This window comes from Emydura macquarii, unplaced genomic scaffold, assembly GCF_026122565.2.
Source record: "Emydura macquarii macquarii isolate MOO-44397 ecotype Brisbane River unplaced genomic scaffold, CSIRO-AGI_Emac_v2 contig_2636, whole genome shotgun sequence".
Taxonomy (NCBI): Eukaryota; Metazoa; Chordata; order Testudines; family Chelidae; genus Emydura; species Emydura macquarii.
In genome coordinates, this window is record NW_027132773.1 from 38,536,808 (window position 1) to 38,557,385 (window position 20,578).

The window sequence follows — 20,578 nt, forward strand, 5'->3', positions numbered from 1 at the left end:
CACTTACCAAATCAGGTGTAGGAGGAGATTTGTATGTTGTTGTATTACAAGGTCAGTTGTTCAATACAGTCTTAAAGGGACAGTCAGCTTTTAAAAATCACGTTTTTAACAGCTCAGATTGATTTTGTAAATAAAAAAAACATTATATGTAATATTTAGTTTTTCTCTTATTCATTTAACAATACTCGGTGTATATTCAGCTTCAATCTTTTTTGTTGATCAATTCCTTTCTCATGTTCTAGCATGATGACATTATGTTCGTGCACTGCTCTGGAGATTGCTCATGTGCATGTTTTACTCCAGACCATCTGAGTGTAACAGTAACAGCAAAAGTGAAGTTGAAAATTAAAAGGGAACATGCAGTCGTTCTCACAGACAGGGAGGATGGGGCATACGTGAAGATGATGGTGATCGCTTTTCCCCAAAGGGTCTTACCAAGAAGCAGAGAAACCTTAATTTTTTGAAAACGAGTTTAAAAGCATAAGTTAAGGTCTACTCTTCTATTTATAGACAGTCCTCAATGGTTTCTGGGTTTTTAAAATTAGTTTAAAAAGACAGAGCCAACTTGATTTTTAAAAAAATATTCCTTTTTTCCCTTGTTTGGAAGGGCTCTTCTCAACGAGGGAACAGTAAGATCTTGCTTGTCAACACCTCCCCTCTTGCCCCCAGCCCTCCCCTAGCGTAAGGCAGAGTCAGTACTAAAATGCTGGAATATTTGTTGTAAACTTGGAAAATGTGTTTGGGGGTGGGGTTGATTGTCCTGCTGCATCTTGGTCTCAACTGACTTGTGTCCAGAACCTTGAGATGATTCTGATTTTCAGTAGAGATTACTTCCTATAGAAATGAGGTTTCTTGTTTTCTTACTGGATGTCAGAAATAGTTTGTAAGCTCCTAGACATTTAAAATCCACTCCAGAGATAATTATGTAGATCATGCTTACAGATTTGGACATTCTATGACAATATCAGTAACTTTTTTCCAGTCAGGAAATATTTTACTGCAGTTGCCCTCAAAATGATATACTATTTCTAGCTGGCGTGTGTGAAAGAGGGACTGGACACATTTGAGGAATTTTTTTTACACAATGTATAGAAAAGTGTTAATTTGACACTGAGGATGAAACATTGCTTTCAGAAGTGAGATGATTATAAAAGTTAAGACTGATGTTCCTCAGTTTTAATTCATAACAGTTTATTTTGCCTTGAATGTTTCCACCTGCTATTGCTGCTGGGATATAGCTAAATAGGCGATCTTGCAGTTCTCAGCCCTTTTGTGACCATAAAAATCCTAGATTTAAATACAAAGATGACATTCACTCTTTGTGAGCATAATCAAATCACAGGTCCTCCAAGTAAAAGTTGAACTGGGCTAAACCAGGATTTATATCTATTTGCAGCTATTTAGGGTTAATGTATTTAAACAAAAATCTATTTGTCTCAACGCTGCAGGAAGACAGACAAGATACCAGGAATGTGGTTTAATTAGGCCACAGCTTAATTAAGTAATGCATCTGGGAATTATACTGAAATAACTCATCCAGTGTAGGGTCATACCCACTTTGTAATTCGTACCACCTGGTAGAGGGCTACCATTAACCCCATACCCTGTTAAACTGATCCCAGCACTGTTGCTAGATTCCATTGTCTTCCCCTGGTATGAGGGTTAAGGGGTGGGGAAAGAGAGCGTTGCCTCCTTGCTGTACCAGATATTAGGAGTCCTAACCATATTCCCCACCTTTTAGAAGATATTCTGCTATTTTGCCCCCAATTCCAGTTTCAGGAAACAAGACCCATTAGGTATCTGCCAAGTTGTGACAAAATGAATTTTACAGTCCAAATCCCTGGACAGCTTTGAGGAAGGTAAAAAACCAAACAAACCCACAACACCCAGGATAGTCTGGCAGTCAGGGAAAAATTCCTTCATAGCACCAAAAGGGTGATTAGCATGAAGTCCAGATCAAAGTTCAAAAAGACCCATCCTTCTCTAATCCCAGTGGAGTAGGTTTTTCTTCCCAGGACAGAATGGCATCCCAGTCAGGGAAAAGGGCTTATATATGTGTTCTCCTTGGGTTGCACAGGAGCCAGTAGGTTTATGTTGCACTTTTCTGTCCACCAGTCAATCACAGAGATCCTCTCCTGAAGCCCATGAGGAAGCTGAGTGCTCACGAGGAGGAGGAGGAGGGTGCAATTCTTAAAGAGACTAAGGGTTTTCTTTCCCCTGCTGGCCCAAACAAAACCTCCCTACATCTGAGGCTGCTGGGGTGGGTGGCGAATGGCGGTGGATTTAGATATGTTGTGCTAATTGGCTTCCTTAGAGTCAGGGAATCTGTCATTTTTGCATCAGAGTCCTGGCTATGACTGCAACCTGGTGGTTGAGAAGAAGCTGCATGGTTGCTTGGTGCTCATGAGAACTAAGTTGTTAGGAGGACAGTCCTCTTACTCTTGGCAGGTGTACCCAAGAAACCATTCCCCACTAAATATGTATATCTGTACTATTGCACTTGGTCACCACTATCCACTTTCCTTGTACATGTGTATGCACTAATAAAGTATGAGGGCTTTTAGGAAATGAGGAGGAAAGGAAGGCAGTAAATCAGGTATTCCCCCCTTTTTTATTTTCTCATAATTTCTTATAACTTTTCTTGATCATTAGACAAATCTGCCAAAAATATATAAGCAAAAATGGGAACTGCATAATGGAACACACTGTTAGTATGGGTTAGCACTTCAACAGAGTATGTCAGCTTGAGTGACTGCTGTTACACTAAAGAAAATGAGCAGGCAATACTTCCATTGAATGAAATAACTGACTAAAGAACTTCAAGCCTCAGCATGCTGTGAATAAAAAAAAAAAAAGAAGACTTGACACATCTCAGTCAAAATAATATTTTAATTTTTAATTGAAGCTGTGAAGAAGCAGTTACTAATAAGCTCTGTAGTTTTAATTGGTAAAAAAGTTTTTCTTTAGGGGAAAAATTAGTCTGAGCCATATTTTGTTGAATGATCTAAGTTAGATTTTAAAGTATTGTGATTAATTTTAGATATATTATTTGTGCTGTGTTTGTTTCCTAAAATATAAAAGTATTGCCTTACTCAAGAGATAAATAAAAAGAAAAATTCCTCTCCAGTAATTTAGAGCAGTAAATTTCTGTACCCTTGGTTTGGTTAGTAGGTAGACAAGTGCCAGGGCTGTCCAAAAATTCATGGAACAAAGATGCTGTCTGACTCTCCAGGTAGTTGTATACCTTAATATCTTGCTGCTTTTTATTATTGTGGTGCCTGTGCTTATATACTGAAGGAGTTTTTAGTACCCTTCCTTATTTGCTGCTTATGATATAACTTGTTAACTGGAAAGCTGAATTCTTTCAAAAATTTACATTATACTGAGGCTTGTATGTGACTTTTCAAAAGTGAGCGATAAACACCGGTATCACATGTTAAACACTGATATACTGAGTACTGTACAGTACACTTAAATGAAGACAATCCCTAGGCAAGGAGCTTCCAGCGAGAGAGTACATTTGTACAATTGCGCTTACCTAAACATTTCATGGTTTAGAAAAAGGATGTGACCTGTTTTATCAGCCCTCTCCTAAAGATTGAAATTATTGTAAATTAAAGCTTTTCAGAAGAAAAGTTTATGAAATGATGGAAAGAAGGATGCAGTGGGCAGAGCTGTAACGCTGGTACAATCTACATGGAAGCACAGAGAATTAGTCTGTTTCAATTGTTAACCATTTTCTCAAGGTTATTAACCCTAAAAGTTGACCTACCTTGAAAGTCTTCCCTTGTTTAGTTTTTGTGTCTCAACTCCAGTAAGCAAATTTTGCATAGGCGCAACATGAATAGAACGAATGTATGAACATTATGATAGGGAATTGGTTTTTTGTACCAGTTTCTGGAGTATTATGGTATAGTAATTGATCTTTTCAAAGATACATCAGTCACACAAAAAATAAGAGCTTTCAAAGCAAATGAATGTTTAGGCTAACAACCTTGACAATAGCTCTTAACTGCTTCAGTGCATTATATTCGTTATATGCTTTCATAAATGTAGCACATATTGTGGCTCTATGAGTATAACACAAAGTATTCTTTCATACTGTGGCATCACCTGAGACTGCATCAGGGGCAGCATGTAGGAGGTTTCGTGTACTGATTAACTACTGATTTCTTTAATTTTTATTTTCTCCAGTGTTACTTATAATTTTTTAGAACTTTTGCATAATTAAGACTTATCTATGAAAAAGTAAAGTTATATCAATATACTGTTAATGTATCAGTATCTAACAATGTTAAATATAGAACTGTGTTTAAAAAGAAAAAAAAACTGCATTTGGAAATTAGTTTATTTTTGTTATTGGAAGGAACATCATTTATTAGTCCAGGAACAACTTCACACTGTTTTACATCAAGTGGTTCCAGCTGAAGCTTGTTAGTGACTGTCTCCCAGATTAAAAAAAATCCTCACTGTAGTACACGAACTCCTATTGTTTAGAGATAAATAATCTGCTCATCCCCTCTGTAGATGAGAACAAAGAACATAATAGTACATCTGGTTTATCTGATAATAGAGCAAAGATTAATTAAGCAAGTACTGCATAACCTCTTAACTTTTGTATCTAAAACCAGCCTGTCTATGTGACAATTTTAACATATCTTTTAACTATTTAGTGTCTGTGCATAATTCTTTTCCAAAATGCTCTCCTTTTCATAGAAATAAATTTTGGGGCAGTGTTAGGACAGGTAGTGGATATTTTTGTGCTTGGATTAGTTAAATCAAAGGGTTTAATGGTAGATTTTATAGCTATAAATCTGTATTCCTCTCTGATATAATTCCCATAAGGCTTTGTAATTGTAACTATTGCTCTCTGCCATGATGCAAAGACACAAAATATGATCCAGTGTTCCTTGTGGAAAATTCAGCTACAGTTATAGATTCTTTTTTTACTAGCATATCTCTCATAATAGTTTTGATGTGGCTTTTGTCCATGCTCTTTCCTACTGTCTTGTTACACCTCCCCACTCCTATTCTGTTCTGTACATATATACCAGTGGAATACTTGATTGCCTTTGTTGCATCATATTTGAAATTAGTTTTTAGCTTACTGGTATTGGGAGGCACCCATAACAGTTTTGGGTGCTGTCAAAAATAAAGTACCAAAACATCTAAATGCTGTGTATACAACTTACTTTATCGCAACGGGGTAACAAAATGGGATGTTAAAGAATGTATTTTATCACTTGACTAAATATTTGTAGAGTAGTGTATTTCTGCTTTGTTAAGTACAGTTCTAGCCACTGACTTTTTACTTGACCCTCCTCCCCCTTCCTCCAAAGACCCTCTGCTGCTTTCTATTCATTTAATTGGGAACAGCGGGCCTTGACACAACATCATGGACAAAAGAAGCAGCTGCACTACAGTTAATTTGGAAGGCAGGATTTTAAAATATGAAGTCTATTGACAAAAGAATGCCCCTTCATATATGGTGAATAGTAAGAATTGGAATAATGTAGCTGTCCTCCTTCCAGGGAAATAAGCAAATATATTATGTTGGGGAGGGAATTTTGGAAGATAGGAAGCTGGAAATGAAAGTAAATTTCACTCTCAAAAGTTTATATACTTGGTAAACAGAAGTCAAAGATTATAATTATAGTACCTTGTTTAAAAATATAAAATCTGACAAAATATGAGGCTATGAAACAATCGACTTCCCGGTTTCCCATAACCTAAACCTTGATCCAGAAAAGTGAAGCTTAATTGTCTTGTCCTGAAAGCAGTACAGTGGTGATGGTCCATTAAAAGTCCTGCATTAGCTGGCCAGCACGTCTGAGCAGAGGATGATGATGATTTGATTTTCAGAGTTGAAAACTGCAGAATATCTCATAGTACATAGTTGCTGCACAAGGAACCTCCTCTAAGATCTTGCAGTCTAATTTCACATATGTAACAAAGGGGCAACAGAATATTGGGATAGAGCTGGAGAGGAGAAATGTAGAGGGTATTGCAATACAGTTACATGGTGACTTAAAAGGATGTGCATAGCATAGTTCAGTAAGCTAAAAACTAATGCTGCCCTCCGCAAACCTCAGGTTTCCTGTGAAAGCCATTGAAGGATCAGAGAAATGAATGTCTTGCCCACCTGTTCTGTTTCCCTCTTGTGAATTCAACGTCTGGATGACTTAGCCATTTGTGCTGCACAGTGTATTTTGGGAAGGGACACACTATGGGTTGTGTTTCACTGCTGACTGGCCAGTGTCACCCTTCTTTTTTAAGAGAGCTGCTGTTGGTTAATCCAGCAACAAGCACTAAAACTTTGGTAGATGAGGAGAGTGTGCTGCTGGCAGAAGACCTTTCTCCTGTGGAAATCCCTAGGAGAAGGATGAGCCATAATTTTGCTGCTTTTAGGTCACAGTGTGAGCCTTACCTCTTCTCTCAGTAGGCCTTCTCTCAATAATGGTAGGAGCAGAAAAGCCCCGCAGTGTCTCCTAGAATACAATACTGTGAGTGATCTCAGTACATCAAAACATAATATGAGGAAAAGGTGGAGCGACTGGTCCCTTAGATGGAAATGTTATGTATATAAATGGTGCATTAGAAATGGATAGATGAATAAAGGGGAAGGCATTTTTTAATTGCTTAAAGCATAGAAAGTAAAAAATAAATATCCTTGATACCTTTGTTCATAGCGGATGATTTTTAGGTGCAGTTAATGGCTTAAATAAAAACTCCAATGTTTTAATGCAGCTTTTGATTGTTCAGATGGGCAGAAGGCAAATGCAGTCTGTCTGATTTGGCGATGTTTGTCATTAACACCTGGTGGGGCAACCTTGAATACTTGAATGAAGATAATCTCAGTTGCCCTGCTGCTATCCACATATAGACTGCTAATAGCAGATTAATAGCAATAATTCAGTGTTTAATCTTTAGATTATTCAACTTCTTTGTTTCCTATATTAGTATTCTTGCAGTATAATTCTAAATACAAATTGTATGTATGGATGTTATTGTATATGCAGACATTTCTAGCAAGTTGTGGTGGTAGATTATGGTGACAATGTAAATTGAATATTAAAGGGTATTTGGATATATAAAGAGAAATAATTGTAGTTACTGTAATCAATGTAATGCAAATAGAATGTACATGTAAAATTCATAATTGTGTTGTGTACATATTTTAAAAAATTGTACACTGGAACAAAATGTCAGATTCTTGAAGTGGCCGTGAATTCAAATTCTGATGAATTTGCTTCTAATGGGAATGATGGTAGCTGGAGCATTTGATTAAAAATTGATACACCAGAGAAGTAAAAGCCTAGTTGATCTTGTTTAGTAATTGGATACTGATGAGTATAACTCAAGGCTCCTGTGACCTAAATAAAGTGGACAAGTTGATATACTGCTTCCTAGGTATCAGAGCAAGAAATATGAAAATGAATGGCAAAGGATAATTTGAATAATAATGGTGACACTTTACTTGTCATAGATGATATTGAATACAAAAAGATTGACTGAAGGATTGCTGAAGGGACATGGGCAGAAAACTGAAGACTGTGATTACAAAATGATCTTTTTTTAGCCTTTCTCCTTTATTCACGAGCGCTTGGCTCTGGAAGACTGTTTGCAGCAGCTATTTTCTAGCCTGACTTGGTTTCTAAGGGATGGTTAACACTTATGGTATAGAGAGAAGCTTTTTAATAATTTATGTGAATGTAATGCTTGTGAAAGATGCTAGGCTGATAACTCAGGATATTGAAGTAATCTTTTTATTTATGGAATGCATACAGCCTGGACATCACAGAATAATATATACATTGCATTTTTCTCGTGTCTAGAAGACTCACCAGGTGAGTTCAGCCTCCATGCCCTTTCAGTTTTTGGTTTCTGCTGAGACGAACAATGTGGTTATCAGTTACTGACAATGAGTTGTTGTTTAATGTGATTTGGATGCTTACACTCCACAAACTACTTTTTGAGACTACCAAACTAATTTAATAAAATACATTAAGCTGCCATCAGAAATAGGAACTTTTGATTATACCAGACTCATCTGACTTCGGACAAATGTAACATATAAATGTAAGGTACTTTATACCACCACCAGTTCCCAGAGCTATTTGGTCCACACGTCAAAAGCATGAACAGTGAGTTACAATTTGACAACTAATTGTGTAGCACATTATCTATGAGACTATGGTCATACCTTAATATAGTAGCTGATAGAAAAACAAAGAAATGCAGGGGGAAGATGAGCATTTATAAAGGTTTGGATGATGTTCATGCTAATGTGTTTTGATCTGATTTCCTGGAGCCAGAAGTTTTCACCTTATTCACTTTGATTAGTGCTTTACGCCAGAAGTATCTCATTTTAAATCAGTGGGACTTTTGTGAAGTAGGGTGCTACTTAGTGGCTAAAACTAACTTCATTGAGGCCAGGATTTCATCCGTGTGATTAAAGCTATACATCTGGTTTACAGGAAGCAATTATGATTTTGTATAGTGTTCAGCATCATAGTGTCAAAGATAGTTTAGCTGATCTCTTCAGAATGTATTGAACATTTTCAATCATTTTGAAACTCATGGATGACTGGAAAAGTAGCGAACAACTGGGAAAAAAGCAAATATGATAGTTTCAAAATAAAAAGTGATTGTTGCAATTAATATCCAGTTAATCTGTCTTCATTCCCTAGTAAAATTGTGAAACACATTCAAAAATTTAAACCAACTACTAAGCACCCACCCTTTGAAAACCAAACTCCTCTAAGGTATTTCAGGTTGAGCAACAAAAAAAATCAAGGCATCCAGAATAACTAGTCACTTTGGAAAATTCATGGCCATAGAGAATAATAGCAACCAGATATATAAATAGCGTGGATTTATAAAGAACTCGCACTAGTATGTTTTTTCATAAATTACAATAAGATGCTCTATTTAATACAGGTGATTCTGTCCCTTTTGTGTGTGTGTGTGTGTGTGTGTGGGGTGTGAATAGAAAGGGATAGCTTTGCATCTATTTTGTTATCAAAATCACATATCAATGTGAAACTAATGAAGGCCAAAGATGGTAAATTCAAGCAAGTTTTTGTAGGGGAAAACAACGTGAAATAGAGTGATTAGTGAGAAATACTTGGAAAGTAGTAATACTGGAAAAAACGTGATGAAAACCAGCAAAAATTAGGGACTAAAGGGGACTGACTCTAGTCAGAAGAAAGAGTAAAGGAAATGTATATGTATAATTATTACTTATAGCAATCTGTGTGCTTGTTGATGTATTGATCGAAAGATGATCTCCCAGACCCCCAACCCCAAATTTTGGCAAAATGCTACAGAGGTGCAATATAACTGTCTACAAATATTTTTGAAGGCTGTAAATACAGGAAAGGAATAGTTTAGAAGTAATTAAATGAAAAATTAGGGACACATTAGTTTTTAACACTATGAACAAGTTTCAATCAGTTCAATAGCTATTGAAGTAGTAGTCTACCCCTTTAGGTTTGGTGGAAGACTCTACTTCTTGAATCATTTAAATTGACACAGGACAAAACAGACAAAAATATACTTTAGTAAAGAATTCTGCATTGGAGGGAAGAGGAAGAAGATGATTTAGATACTTTCCAGCTCTAATTTTTATGATCACATGGTATAAATTGACAAAGTACGCTTCATAGTTTAGTAGGAAGGCATAATTTATGTAAATTCTCTACAGAATAGGCATTAACCTTGATCCTTACTTCAATTCTGCATTAAGTCTTGCCTTTGATACAGTAATCTTAATTAAAACTGAATATTTCATGATTTAACTCCATCCTCTCACCACAGGAGCAATACTCTTTCCTCTATATTATGAATAAAAATGCCTTCTTTAGAAACTATGTATTGCAAATTTTAAATTACAGATTTGCATAAGGTGATATATATTCATAAAAATATAAAAACTTAATTTTTTCAGTTTAAAAAATCCCTAACACTTGTTTTTAAGATTTAAAATTAGACATATATTTTCCTTAATTTGAACTCTTGTATATACTGAATCAGAGAGAAAATATTTGTTCTACTAATGTTTAAGTTAGTAAGATCTACCCTTGTACTTTCAGTGGAGCTATCAAGAAATTATTTTCTAATGTTGACACACGTCAAGCATACAATTGTGCTTTTTACCAATTAGTGCCATCTGAGTACTACTTTCCATTGCATGTACTCTTGAGAGTAAGAGAAGAAAGGCTTTTCAGTTTAATTTTATCTTTTTAAGGAGTTTGTGGTATGGGAGGTCAGAGATTTGGAAAGAAGGGAATTGAGTATTGAAGAGTTTGCACTTTGCTCCTGTCTTTTCCTCCCTTGATTTTGATTTTGTTTTAGCATCAGCATTTAATAAACTAATACTATTCTGAGTAATATTGATACTGATTGTGTAATGGTGCACAAAGAAAGATATCTTCGTGGCATAAAGGACTATGCAATTGAAGCCACTACTAAACAAATACAGCTGTATTTCAAAACACACAAATTCAACACTTGACAAATGGGTAAAGACAACTGGGTAAAGAGAGACTTTTTGTTCAAGCTTCTGAAAAGGTATTACAGCAATTCGTAAGTAATACAGAAATTAACTACACAAAATTACTTAGCAGAATCATTTGCAAAGCTTTTAAATCTTATTTTTCCAGTTATACTGTTAGGAAAATAAGTATTGTACTGATATACAAATGAAAATGTGAACTCACTGCAGAGATGTTCACTAAGAAAGCTTTAGGGAAAACAATGTGCTATTTAGAAGTCACTATACCAACTTAAAAACACAAGGACTTTTGATTATACAACTTAGTTGTAACCCCATCAGAGGCCAAGACAACAGTCAGACTATTGAAGTATGCCTGGTATCTCAAAGGATTCAGTTCTGCACTAGAGCTGGTGATAGTATTAGCAGTTTCTGTAGAAATAAAGTTGATAAAGTTTAATGCCTTGATTGTGAGGAGTTTTATTTTGCCTCTTTATTGAGTAGCTGATTTGTTTAAACTGATGATAATTTCATGACGATGATCTTCTGGACTCCATTCATAAAGCCCCAGATCCTTTGGGTATTTGAGGAGTTTCTGTTAGCCATTATCGATTATTTTAGCCTTCCTTCCACCTAGCAGTCTGATTTCTTGTTTATTTGAATAAGAATTTTCTGATCACTTTCAGGACCTGAGAGGTTAATCCTCATGACCTAATTTATCCATTATTCAGATTTAAATACTGAGCTATAGTTGTGATGGCTTATGGTGAAAATCCTTAAAATTACAACAGTTAAAATTTACAGTTACCATTATTTATACAGTTTACTATATTTAAGATTGGCAGAATTTAACTTTAATAACTTCACTAAATAATATCAGTGTTTATTTGTATTGATTTTAGATTTTCACTATTGTGGAAAGTTTGTGTGGCGGGAAGTGGAGATAGTGACTTTACACATTGAGATTCAAAAAGTTAAAGATTCAGACTGTTCAAGCACAAGTTGTCAACATCACATGTCAAAATATACAAAGTAAATATCCTTAATCAACAAATCCTACCTATTTTTACTAGTCATTCATTAGTCAATTTGAAACAAGCCTAATTCAGAAGCAGCCTATATCACTTGAATTTGCCTATAAAGTCTTCTGTTCCCACAACTGGGAGGTTTGAGCAATATATATATATATATAAGGCTTTTTGTTAGAAGTACTGGAGTGTGTAATCATTCAGTAGAGCCAGCAGAGATTCCAATTTTCAAAAGCTTTCCAAATTTGAGCTTATGTCCTTATAGTAGTACAGGACATTGAGCTGCCTAAGTCAGTCCTCGGAGAGACACATGCAGTGTTTGTCTTGAACTTTTCTGAACATACTGAATAATCATTCCACAGACGTTAAAGTTATTAGCACAGCAAATGCATGTAATGCCATGCTGGACAAGACAGGCAATGACTAGATTTTACTTCTGCAGTATTCAAGTGCTGTTATGCTGTCATGACAGGGGCACTTCATGTGCCATGTACAAGTCAAAATTGTGCTTGAATTTTTCTGCCATGCAAGGGAAAATATTCGAAATATTTTCTAGTCACTAAAATTGCGTGATATCTGAGCCTTGACAAATGGATCAAACACTTTAGAGTTGGCAAAAAGCAATCCTGATCCAGAGTCCATTAAGTATGCTGCAGGATATGGGTGCCTTTAGTTAACTTTGAAATTCTGATGCAAAAGCATTCATTGCAAATTAAAGGAATTGGCTTTTGGAGCCCATTGACTTGAGTTCCACTTCTTTTTTAGGCATTATCTACATCAACAGTAACTTATCAAAATCACAGTTAAACAGTGTATCATTGCGATGTATTGGTGCATTTTTGTCCCATTTGCAAATTTACTCCCGTGGCTTTGTTCCAAAAATATGTGAAGAAAATATAACTTGCAATACAGTTCTCACCGGTTTCCATCATCCTCAGCCATCTGGCCTAGTTTCGTTGCCTTCTTTGAGGTGACTACATTCTCTTCTTTAAAAGGAGTGTCTGTCACACTGTCCCAATACGCATGAATTAATTTTCCTGCCTCTAGCCTGGTGGCACAGCGTGAGACCACACACAAACCTGATGAGCTTACGTTGTTGCTTACACAGTCTTTAAAAATTACTCACCTTGTCTTTGGAAAGTTTGAAGATTTCTGGAAACTGTATCACAAATTTGATTACATGCTCTTTCAGTTCTGCAGTTTAGACAGTCAGATTACCAGAACATCATTTTATTGTGGACACAACTTTCAAATTCTGGAAATCTGATACATGTAAAAAAAAACAAAAACCAAAAAAAACCCTTTTCTTTTTAGAAAAACTCAAAGCAGTTAATCAGCAACTACACATTAATTCCACAAGCTTGCAATCAGATCTTCATGGGTGAACCACTGCACCCATACAGAGCTGCATTTTAAATATTATTACACATCAGTGCTTGTTTTTCTTCCGTCAAAATAAAAATAGATGTATGCCAATGTCTTCTGAAGAATTTTAAAGTAAAATCTTGCAACAATTGTGAAGAACCAGGGAATTATCTATATTATTCTTATGCATATTGTGTGCATCTCTCTGGGGCTAGACGTTATTGTATAGCTGGTTATATGGAACCCAGCTCTCTAGGAACTCAGATGGCTGTTATCCAATTGCCTCATAAATCCAATGTTGGATAGCTACTGCCAACCCCCTACTCCCTCCCCTGCGGAGAGAAACACAAACAATGTGGACCAAGTGCAGGGTCCAAAGTCAAAGGTACTTGAGATCTTGTACACATCCTGTGAGCTAAAGGATACACATTCACTAGGGTAGGTCATAGTGTCAGAGGCAGCAGCTTCATGGGGGCAACATGTTCCACCCAGCCCTAATACTTGGAGAGTGTCTGGATTAAGCAGAATTTACTTAAACTCGCAAGGAAAGGCTAAGTTTAGCTAAGACAGTGTGTGTAGGGTTTTGTTATTTTTAATCCACTTCTCTCTGCTTGCAATGTTTCATTGGAATACAGTAAATAAATCATACTCTGTTTTGAATAAGTTGTTTTCTGACACTACTTTTTACTAGCTTGAGTCACAGTTTGAGGTAAAATTCTCTTTAAAATTGAAGTGACAACAGCTAATTGCCATATTTAAAATCAGAATACCTTGCCAGTCCAGCCAGGAATCAGTATGGCTATTGTGGTTTAGACAGCAGTATACATGTAGCCTATTCACAAGAAAGCACCAGCATTATCACATACAGAACTTCCAAGGCCTAGTATGGGGGAAGTATGTTAGGAAAGTGAGATGAGCATTAGATTGTACTAAAAAAGAAAAAAATGTTTTAGTAATATGCTGCTAATACTAGAAGGTATCAAAAGAGGAGAGAATGGCTATCTATAGGCCTGGAGGTTCTTAAATAGAATCATAGAATATTAGGGTGGAAAGGGATCTCAGGAGGTCATCTAGTTCAGCCCCCTGCCCAAAGCAGAGCCAACCCCAACTAAATCATCCCAGCCAGGGCTTTGGCAAGCCGGGCCATAAAAACCACTAAGGGTGGAGATTCCACTACCTCCCTATGTAACCCATTCCAGTGCTTCACCACCCTCCTAGTGAAAAAGTTTTTCTTAATATCCAAATTAGACCTCCCCCACTGCAACTTGAGACCATTGTTCCTTGTTCTGTCTTCTGCCACCTCTGAAAACAGCCTGGCTCCATCCTCCCTCAAAAACCCCCCTTCAGGTAGTTGAAGGCCACTATCAAATCCCCCTTCACTCTTCTCTTCTGCAGACTAAACAAGCCCAGTTCCCTCAGCCGCTCGTCATTAGTCATGTGCTCCAACCCCTTAATCATTTTCGTTACCCTCTGCTGGACTCTCCAATTTGTCCACATCCCTTTTTTCTGCCCGTGACAGTTACTGAAATGCCTTCCTTCTCTTGCGTTTGCAAGTACTCCATAGTTTCTTGTATTAGAGTTGTTTCATAGTTTTTTGGATTTTTGTACATAATTAAAAATTATCTATAGCTGTCCCATTAGGGATGTTACTGTGGGCTGGGGCATGCCATTTCGCCAGGCTTTAAACCCTGTGCTACTTGTCACAAGCCTGTCCCTCTGATTGACCCTCACGATAGCAGTCTGAAGTGCTTAGGGGAAATGCACAGGAGGGACAAGTGTAAAATTTGCAAGTGCTTCAGACCATGAACCCAAAAGGATACAGGCATACTTCTAAAAGCCCTGTTGATGGAGGTTGCCCTGAGACAGGCCTCAGAACCATCCTATGCCAACTTGGTGCTGAGCACATCAGCATCAGTGCAGAGTGCGCCACTGCCACCGGGCCTTTCTCAGCCCTGCTCCATGTCACCCGCACTAAAGAAGTAGCAGAAGAAGCAATGTTCGGAGAGAGGCCATTCTCCAACCAAGAAGGACAAGAAAGCATTGGGGAGGCAGGAGTCCACTTCTCATCCCAGGGCTGCTAGCCCGCTGATGGAACCACCTCCAACTCCTGGGAGTGGAAGCTCTTGGTGCCATCAATACCAGAGGCTTTCCAGGCAGCTAAGGACTTTATGGCCCTGCCTTTGCCACCTACGCCTAGAGGCCTTCTCCCAGTACCAGAACCAGTCAGAGTATCGGTGTCCAGAGGAAAGCCTGCAATGGAGCGGCCACAATGGTCACTTGACAGGGGTTGCCCCCTGGAGTCATGGTGCCGGTCTATAATATCCTGGCCCTGGTCACTGGCCCGAAAAAGGAGGCAGTTCAAACCTCCTTTGCAGCAGCCTAGATTTCCAGGGCCGCCTTTATACGCCTCCTATAGGAGAAAACATAGGCACAGCAAATGCTCCTGGTTCCTGACACCTAGGTGGTCTCCAGTTGGGCATTACCAGTCCCGGTCACCAAGTACCGGTCATTGCCCTCCTGTCACCCAATCGCCGACAGCACGGATGGGCACAGGACTCCTGACACCATTCTCTAGCGCCATCATCGCATTATTTGCTTCATCACTGGTGCTCCCCACCAGAGCGCCACTCTTCCTGCGAAGACTAGCACCAGTCCTGTTCCCTGTGGCACCATTACCCGACTCCACACAGTAGCCAGGTGGGAGTGCTGAGAACTCCGCTGTGGTCCCTGGGCGAGGATCCATCATCTTCAGGATCAGACAGGGAACCTAGCATTCGGTCTCACCGGCACTGACAATCAGGACCACAAGTGACAGAGGTGGGCCTCACAATTGCCTCAGAGACCATGACTGTTTCAGTGGCCATATTGGAATCCATGGGGAATCCCCAGAGTGCCAGGACCTTTCACATAGCAATCTTCAGGGAGACGGTCCACAGCCCTGGCACAGAGTGAGGGATCGGCCTCCGACCCCAGCACTGAATCTCAGGACCAAGCAGCAGCAAGAGTCCCCCCACAGGAGGAAATATCTCCACCATCCCTGCAACTGCCATCATCACCCTCATCTCCTGACGAGGCAATAGTTAGTGCAGCTCCCTCACTTCCATTGGATGACTTTCGGACTTACCAGGAACTCCTCAGTAAGGTGGCTTCTAATTTGGGCCTGGAGGCTGAGGAGCTCAAAGAGCCCACGGGCTACCTCTTTGACATACTGGCAGCTGCAGTACTGGCTAAGGTCACACTGCCTGTACATGAAAGAGTGCTCAGAATTCTGTGGCAGGCCCCATCATCCCAACCAACCTCAAAGGGGGCTGAAAATAAATATTATGTCCTGGCCAAGGGGTTTGAATATATCTTCTCACACCTATTCCCAGGGTCCTTAGTGGTAGTGGCTGCAAATGAACGAGATAGGCAGGGTTTTAAAAGTTCAACCCCAAAAAACAAGGACTCAAAGAAATTGGACTTATTTGGAAGGAAAGTTTATTCCACAGCTAGTTTGCAGTTCAGGATCTCCAACCAGCAAGCATTGCTAAGGAGGTATAATTATAACATATGGGACTCCTTATCGAAATTTAAAGACCTGCTACCATGAGTCCAGACAGGAGTTTGCCTTCATCTTAGAAGAGGGCAATTCCATAGCTAGTGCTGTGCTGCAGGTGGCGTTAGATGCAGCAGATTCAGCAGCAAGGTCAATGGCCTCTGCATTCTCTATGCGCAGATGCTCGTGGCTGCAATCGTCAGGGTTGTCTCAGGAGGTGCAGCAGTCCATCCAAGTCTTCCCATTTGAGGGCAACACCCTTTGTTTCGGAACAGATTGATGCCAGGCTGCATGGCCTTAAAGATTCTAGCACCACCATGTGCTCGCTAGGCCTGTATATGCCGCAGACCTCTAGGAGGCAGTTCTAGCCCCTCTGCAGCAGCCTAGATTTCCAGGGCCTTCTCAATACGGCTCTTATAAGAGAAAAATAGGCACAGAGGTTTTAAGTGCCATTGTCCCGCTCCAACCTCCTCTTTGACCGAACCAGGCCCTTCACGCCACCCGAGCAGGCAGAGAAAACCATTTTGAGGGTGCGTTTGAGGATGGCGCCCCAGCCCCACTTCAGTATCCATTTCTTATCCAGGATCTTATTTTCAAGCTGCCTGTCTCCCTTTCTTCCCGCATGCGCCCAGATTACTTCGAACCACTGGGTCCTCAAGACCATAGAGTTGGGCTACACCCTACCATTTTCCTCACTTTCCCCCTTCCTACCCTTCTTTCCTGTTCCTCTTCAGGGACCCCTCTCACGAGCAACTTCTTGTTCAGGAGGTGCAAACACTTCTGCATACAGGGGCTATAGAGATGGTCCCTTGGGTTGTGGAAGGAAAAGGGTTCTACTCCCATTATTTCCTTATCCCCAAAGCAAAAGGGGATTTCAGACCTATCCTAGATCTGTGCTGCCTCAACAAATATCTCAAGAAGCTGAAGTTCTGCATGGTCTCTCTAGCCTCCATCATCCATTCCTTAGATCTAGGGGACTGGTACGCCACCCTCTACTTAAGATGCATACTTCCATATCTCTGTCTTTCCTGGCCACAGGATATTCCTCCGGTTTGTGATGAATCAAAGGCATTTTCAATTCACAGCTCTGCCTTTCGGATTTCCATCTGCCTCAAGGTTTTTCACAAAGTGCATGACGATTGTGGTTGCTTACCTGAGATGTTGGAGTACAGATCTGCCCTTACCTAGATGACTGGCTCATCAAGGGCTGATCACAAGCACAGGTCCAACACAGTTTCCACCTAATAAGGACCACCTGCCAACATCTGGGCTCCCAGCTCATCTACCTCTATACTGACGCAATGGCAATAAGAAAAGTGACTTTCATGGAGAGAGAGGGGGCAGGAGGCCAGCAGTTTGAAAGCAGAGTTCATAAAGAGGTGAGGCCAGACTGAGGTCCCACTGGGAAGCGACAGACTGAATGGGTGAATATTTATGTAAAAGGCACTTCCAGAATCAGGTGGTTAAGAAGTGGGTAAAAATCAAATGCCCTTTTACTGGAGGGTGGAAAGCACTAATGGCAGGTACATGCACTCTGATAGAGCTGAGAGCAAGTCCCGAGGTTTTCAGATAGAGGAAATAGTCCATTAGGTGTGAAAATAAAAATTCTGACCCTTTGTGGGGGATGTAGTACCTTTTCTTGAACCACTTTGGGGCCAATGTGCATGTGGTTGGAGTATGCTACACAGTGCATGCTAGTTGAAGAATGGCATAATTGACTCGTAAGGCTACTCTTACTATTACCGATGTATGCAGAATGTCTAGTAATTGTTGCTGACTGTCCTGCACCTCTTCCAGTGGGATCTCAAGGGCATTGGCTATTCTCCATAGGAGTTTTTGAAATAACTATAGTTGTCTGGCGGGGAGGAAGGTGTCAATGACAGCTGTGTCTGGAGACGATGAAGGGAATCTCTCCAGATCTGACAGTACCGGCAGAGCTAGTCTGATCAGTGCCTCGTCTAACCACATCTACTGGATGAAGGATGGGGCGGTGAAATGCGAGTTCTCCCGAGCCAAATGAGACTGTTCCAAAGGCGAATATTGGGGCCATGAGCTCCAATATGGCCAACTCGGTTGATCGTGCTGTGGTGCTTGTGCCCAAGGAATCAGATACTAGCTTCCTGGGTAAGGTAAAGGGGGAAATTGCCACAAAGTCATCAGAACCTTCTGGTAGTCATGTTTCCAGAATTGAAGCAGCAGACCATGCTGAATGTCCACATCCTCCGACTATGAAGAGTCGGAGTCTTGCATGAATAGCGATGCCGACAGAGATGTCGGCATGGCACATGTGCATAACCCTCCGAGGAATACAAATGCATCTTGAAGAACCTCCAGTTACAGGTAGGTAACCTCTTCCAGAGTTCCTAATGTATACCACTGCAATGTGTGCTTCAGAAAGAACATTGTCAGAGCAGGACACACATGCTATTTGGATAGTTCATTCTCCATAAAAGACTGCATGCAGAGATTAGAATCATGCAAAGCCCATAATATATGCATAAACTGTACTTAATAACTAAAGAATTTCAATGAAACCCTCCACAAACCAGTCAAACTCCTCTTTGCCAAGACAAAAATAAATAAAAATAAGTTTGTTTCTAGGCCAAACCCTTTTGAAGTTATACTGAGCCAAAAAAAGCCAGGAAAATCTTTTCCAAGTGAAATCGCCTCATATAAAAAAAACCCCAAAAAATCTTATCTCAGCTGCCTTGTCTGATGATCTTCAAACTGAACACTAGGATAATTTTTTTTCTGGAAGTATCATGCACGTATAATTTTAGGCAGATAAATTTAGTGCAGATCAAATTAAATGTGGGTCGAAATTGGCTTGTAGTTAGAATCTAGTTTTATTTTTAACTAGCTTGTCTACACAAATGTTTTTCCTAATTAAATTTTAGTAGAGTTCTTTTTGGTAAAGTAGAATTTAGTGGAATTTCTTGTGTGCTCAACTGATGAGCTGCAGTACATGAAAGAGATACACATAAACTTGTTTATTGCCATTCTGTAGATGTCTTCATGCTATTTGTACGTTGGGAAAACTGAGATTTCTATAATACATTTACGTTCTTTCCGTTACCACTGTGCTGTTTCTAACATTTCAAAGTGGTATACAGAGATTTAGCCACACAACTTCTATAGCTGTTAATTAGATTTATATGGCTAAATCCCTGGAATTCTTTGAAAATATCATGGTTACATGTATATGTATATTTTATATATAAATATATATGCACATACGCAGACAGAAGGAATATTTGAACTGAACAGAAAAATCCATTTTAGTTTATATTTGTTTGAAGATGAACAACTTTTGACTTACCATATGTGTAAGAGTTCCCATTTTGAGTATACTGAATGAATAATAAACGTGCTTTTCTTGCCTTAAGGCTTGATTGATTGATTTTTAAATGCATGAAACATTTACACAGGAGTCTTCTGTACTTAACTCAGGAGGGGGAAAAGCTTTTCTGATTCACTAATCCCTTTTTTCCTTTGCAAATAAGTGGGTCCATCCACATCATGCACCCATGAGGTGTAAAATACACAAAGAGGAAGGAGGGAGACAAGTAAAATGCCTGGCCTGCTATAATGTGAAAAGTAAACGTATTTTTTTTCTGAAAAAGAAAAAAATATTGGGGGGGGGGAGGGCTAGCACAAATTTATCACAAGTATTGATAGGAAGGTTTTGTATAATTATTTACTCTGTTGTTCAATAAGTGAATTGTTACCATGGTAGCACTCATATTACACAATTCCTCTGTTTATGAAATAAATTCAGAACATTTTCTTATAGAGATAGGTCTCTGCGACAGTGTTTGTGCTGTTTATCTTTTTAGAGCAAAGAAGTTCTTACAATTTCATTTACCAAGGTGTGTGGTTTTTTTTTTTTTTTTTGTAATTTATTTTTGAGATGCAAAAATATGTCAGTTTTAGTTCCAATCTACTCCAAAGATAAAACCAATCGGATTCAGGCTAGATTTGCTGCCTCTGTGTGGTCGTATCCATGAAGACAAACACCATCTCTATCCTGGTTTAGTTTGGATCACTGGTTGTGCTGAGGGAGCTTTGCACTACTACCTGCCATTTTCAATGTCACTTTCAGTAGTAAAATGAAATGGAGAAATATTTTGAATGCCTTTTTAAAAGAGGGCAGAC

At 39.0% G+C, this 20,578-nt stretch overlaps 1 protein-coding gene across 3 annotated transcripts in view; it reads left to right on the forward strand.

The window, feature by feature from the left end:
* ORC5 (origin recognition complex subunit 5) overlaps nucleotides 1-20,578 on the forward strand; it is a 133,796-nt gene that overhangs the window by 66,262 nt on the left and 46,956 nt on the right. Inside the window, exon 14 of one of the 3 annotated variants that reach the window (XM_067563999.1) lies at nucleotides 7,487-7,633. The exons of the other annotated variants lie outside the window; for them this stretch is intronic. Within the exon in view, the coding sequence (XP_067420100.1) occupies nucleotides 7,487-7,579 (93 nt within the window). The 3' untranslated portion in view covers nucleotides 7,580-7,633. Of the gene's footprint in view, nucleotides 1-7,486; nucleotides 7,634-20,578 lie in introns of those variants that run through there. 3 annotated transcript variants of the gene reach the window in all.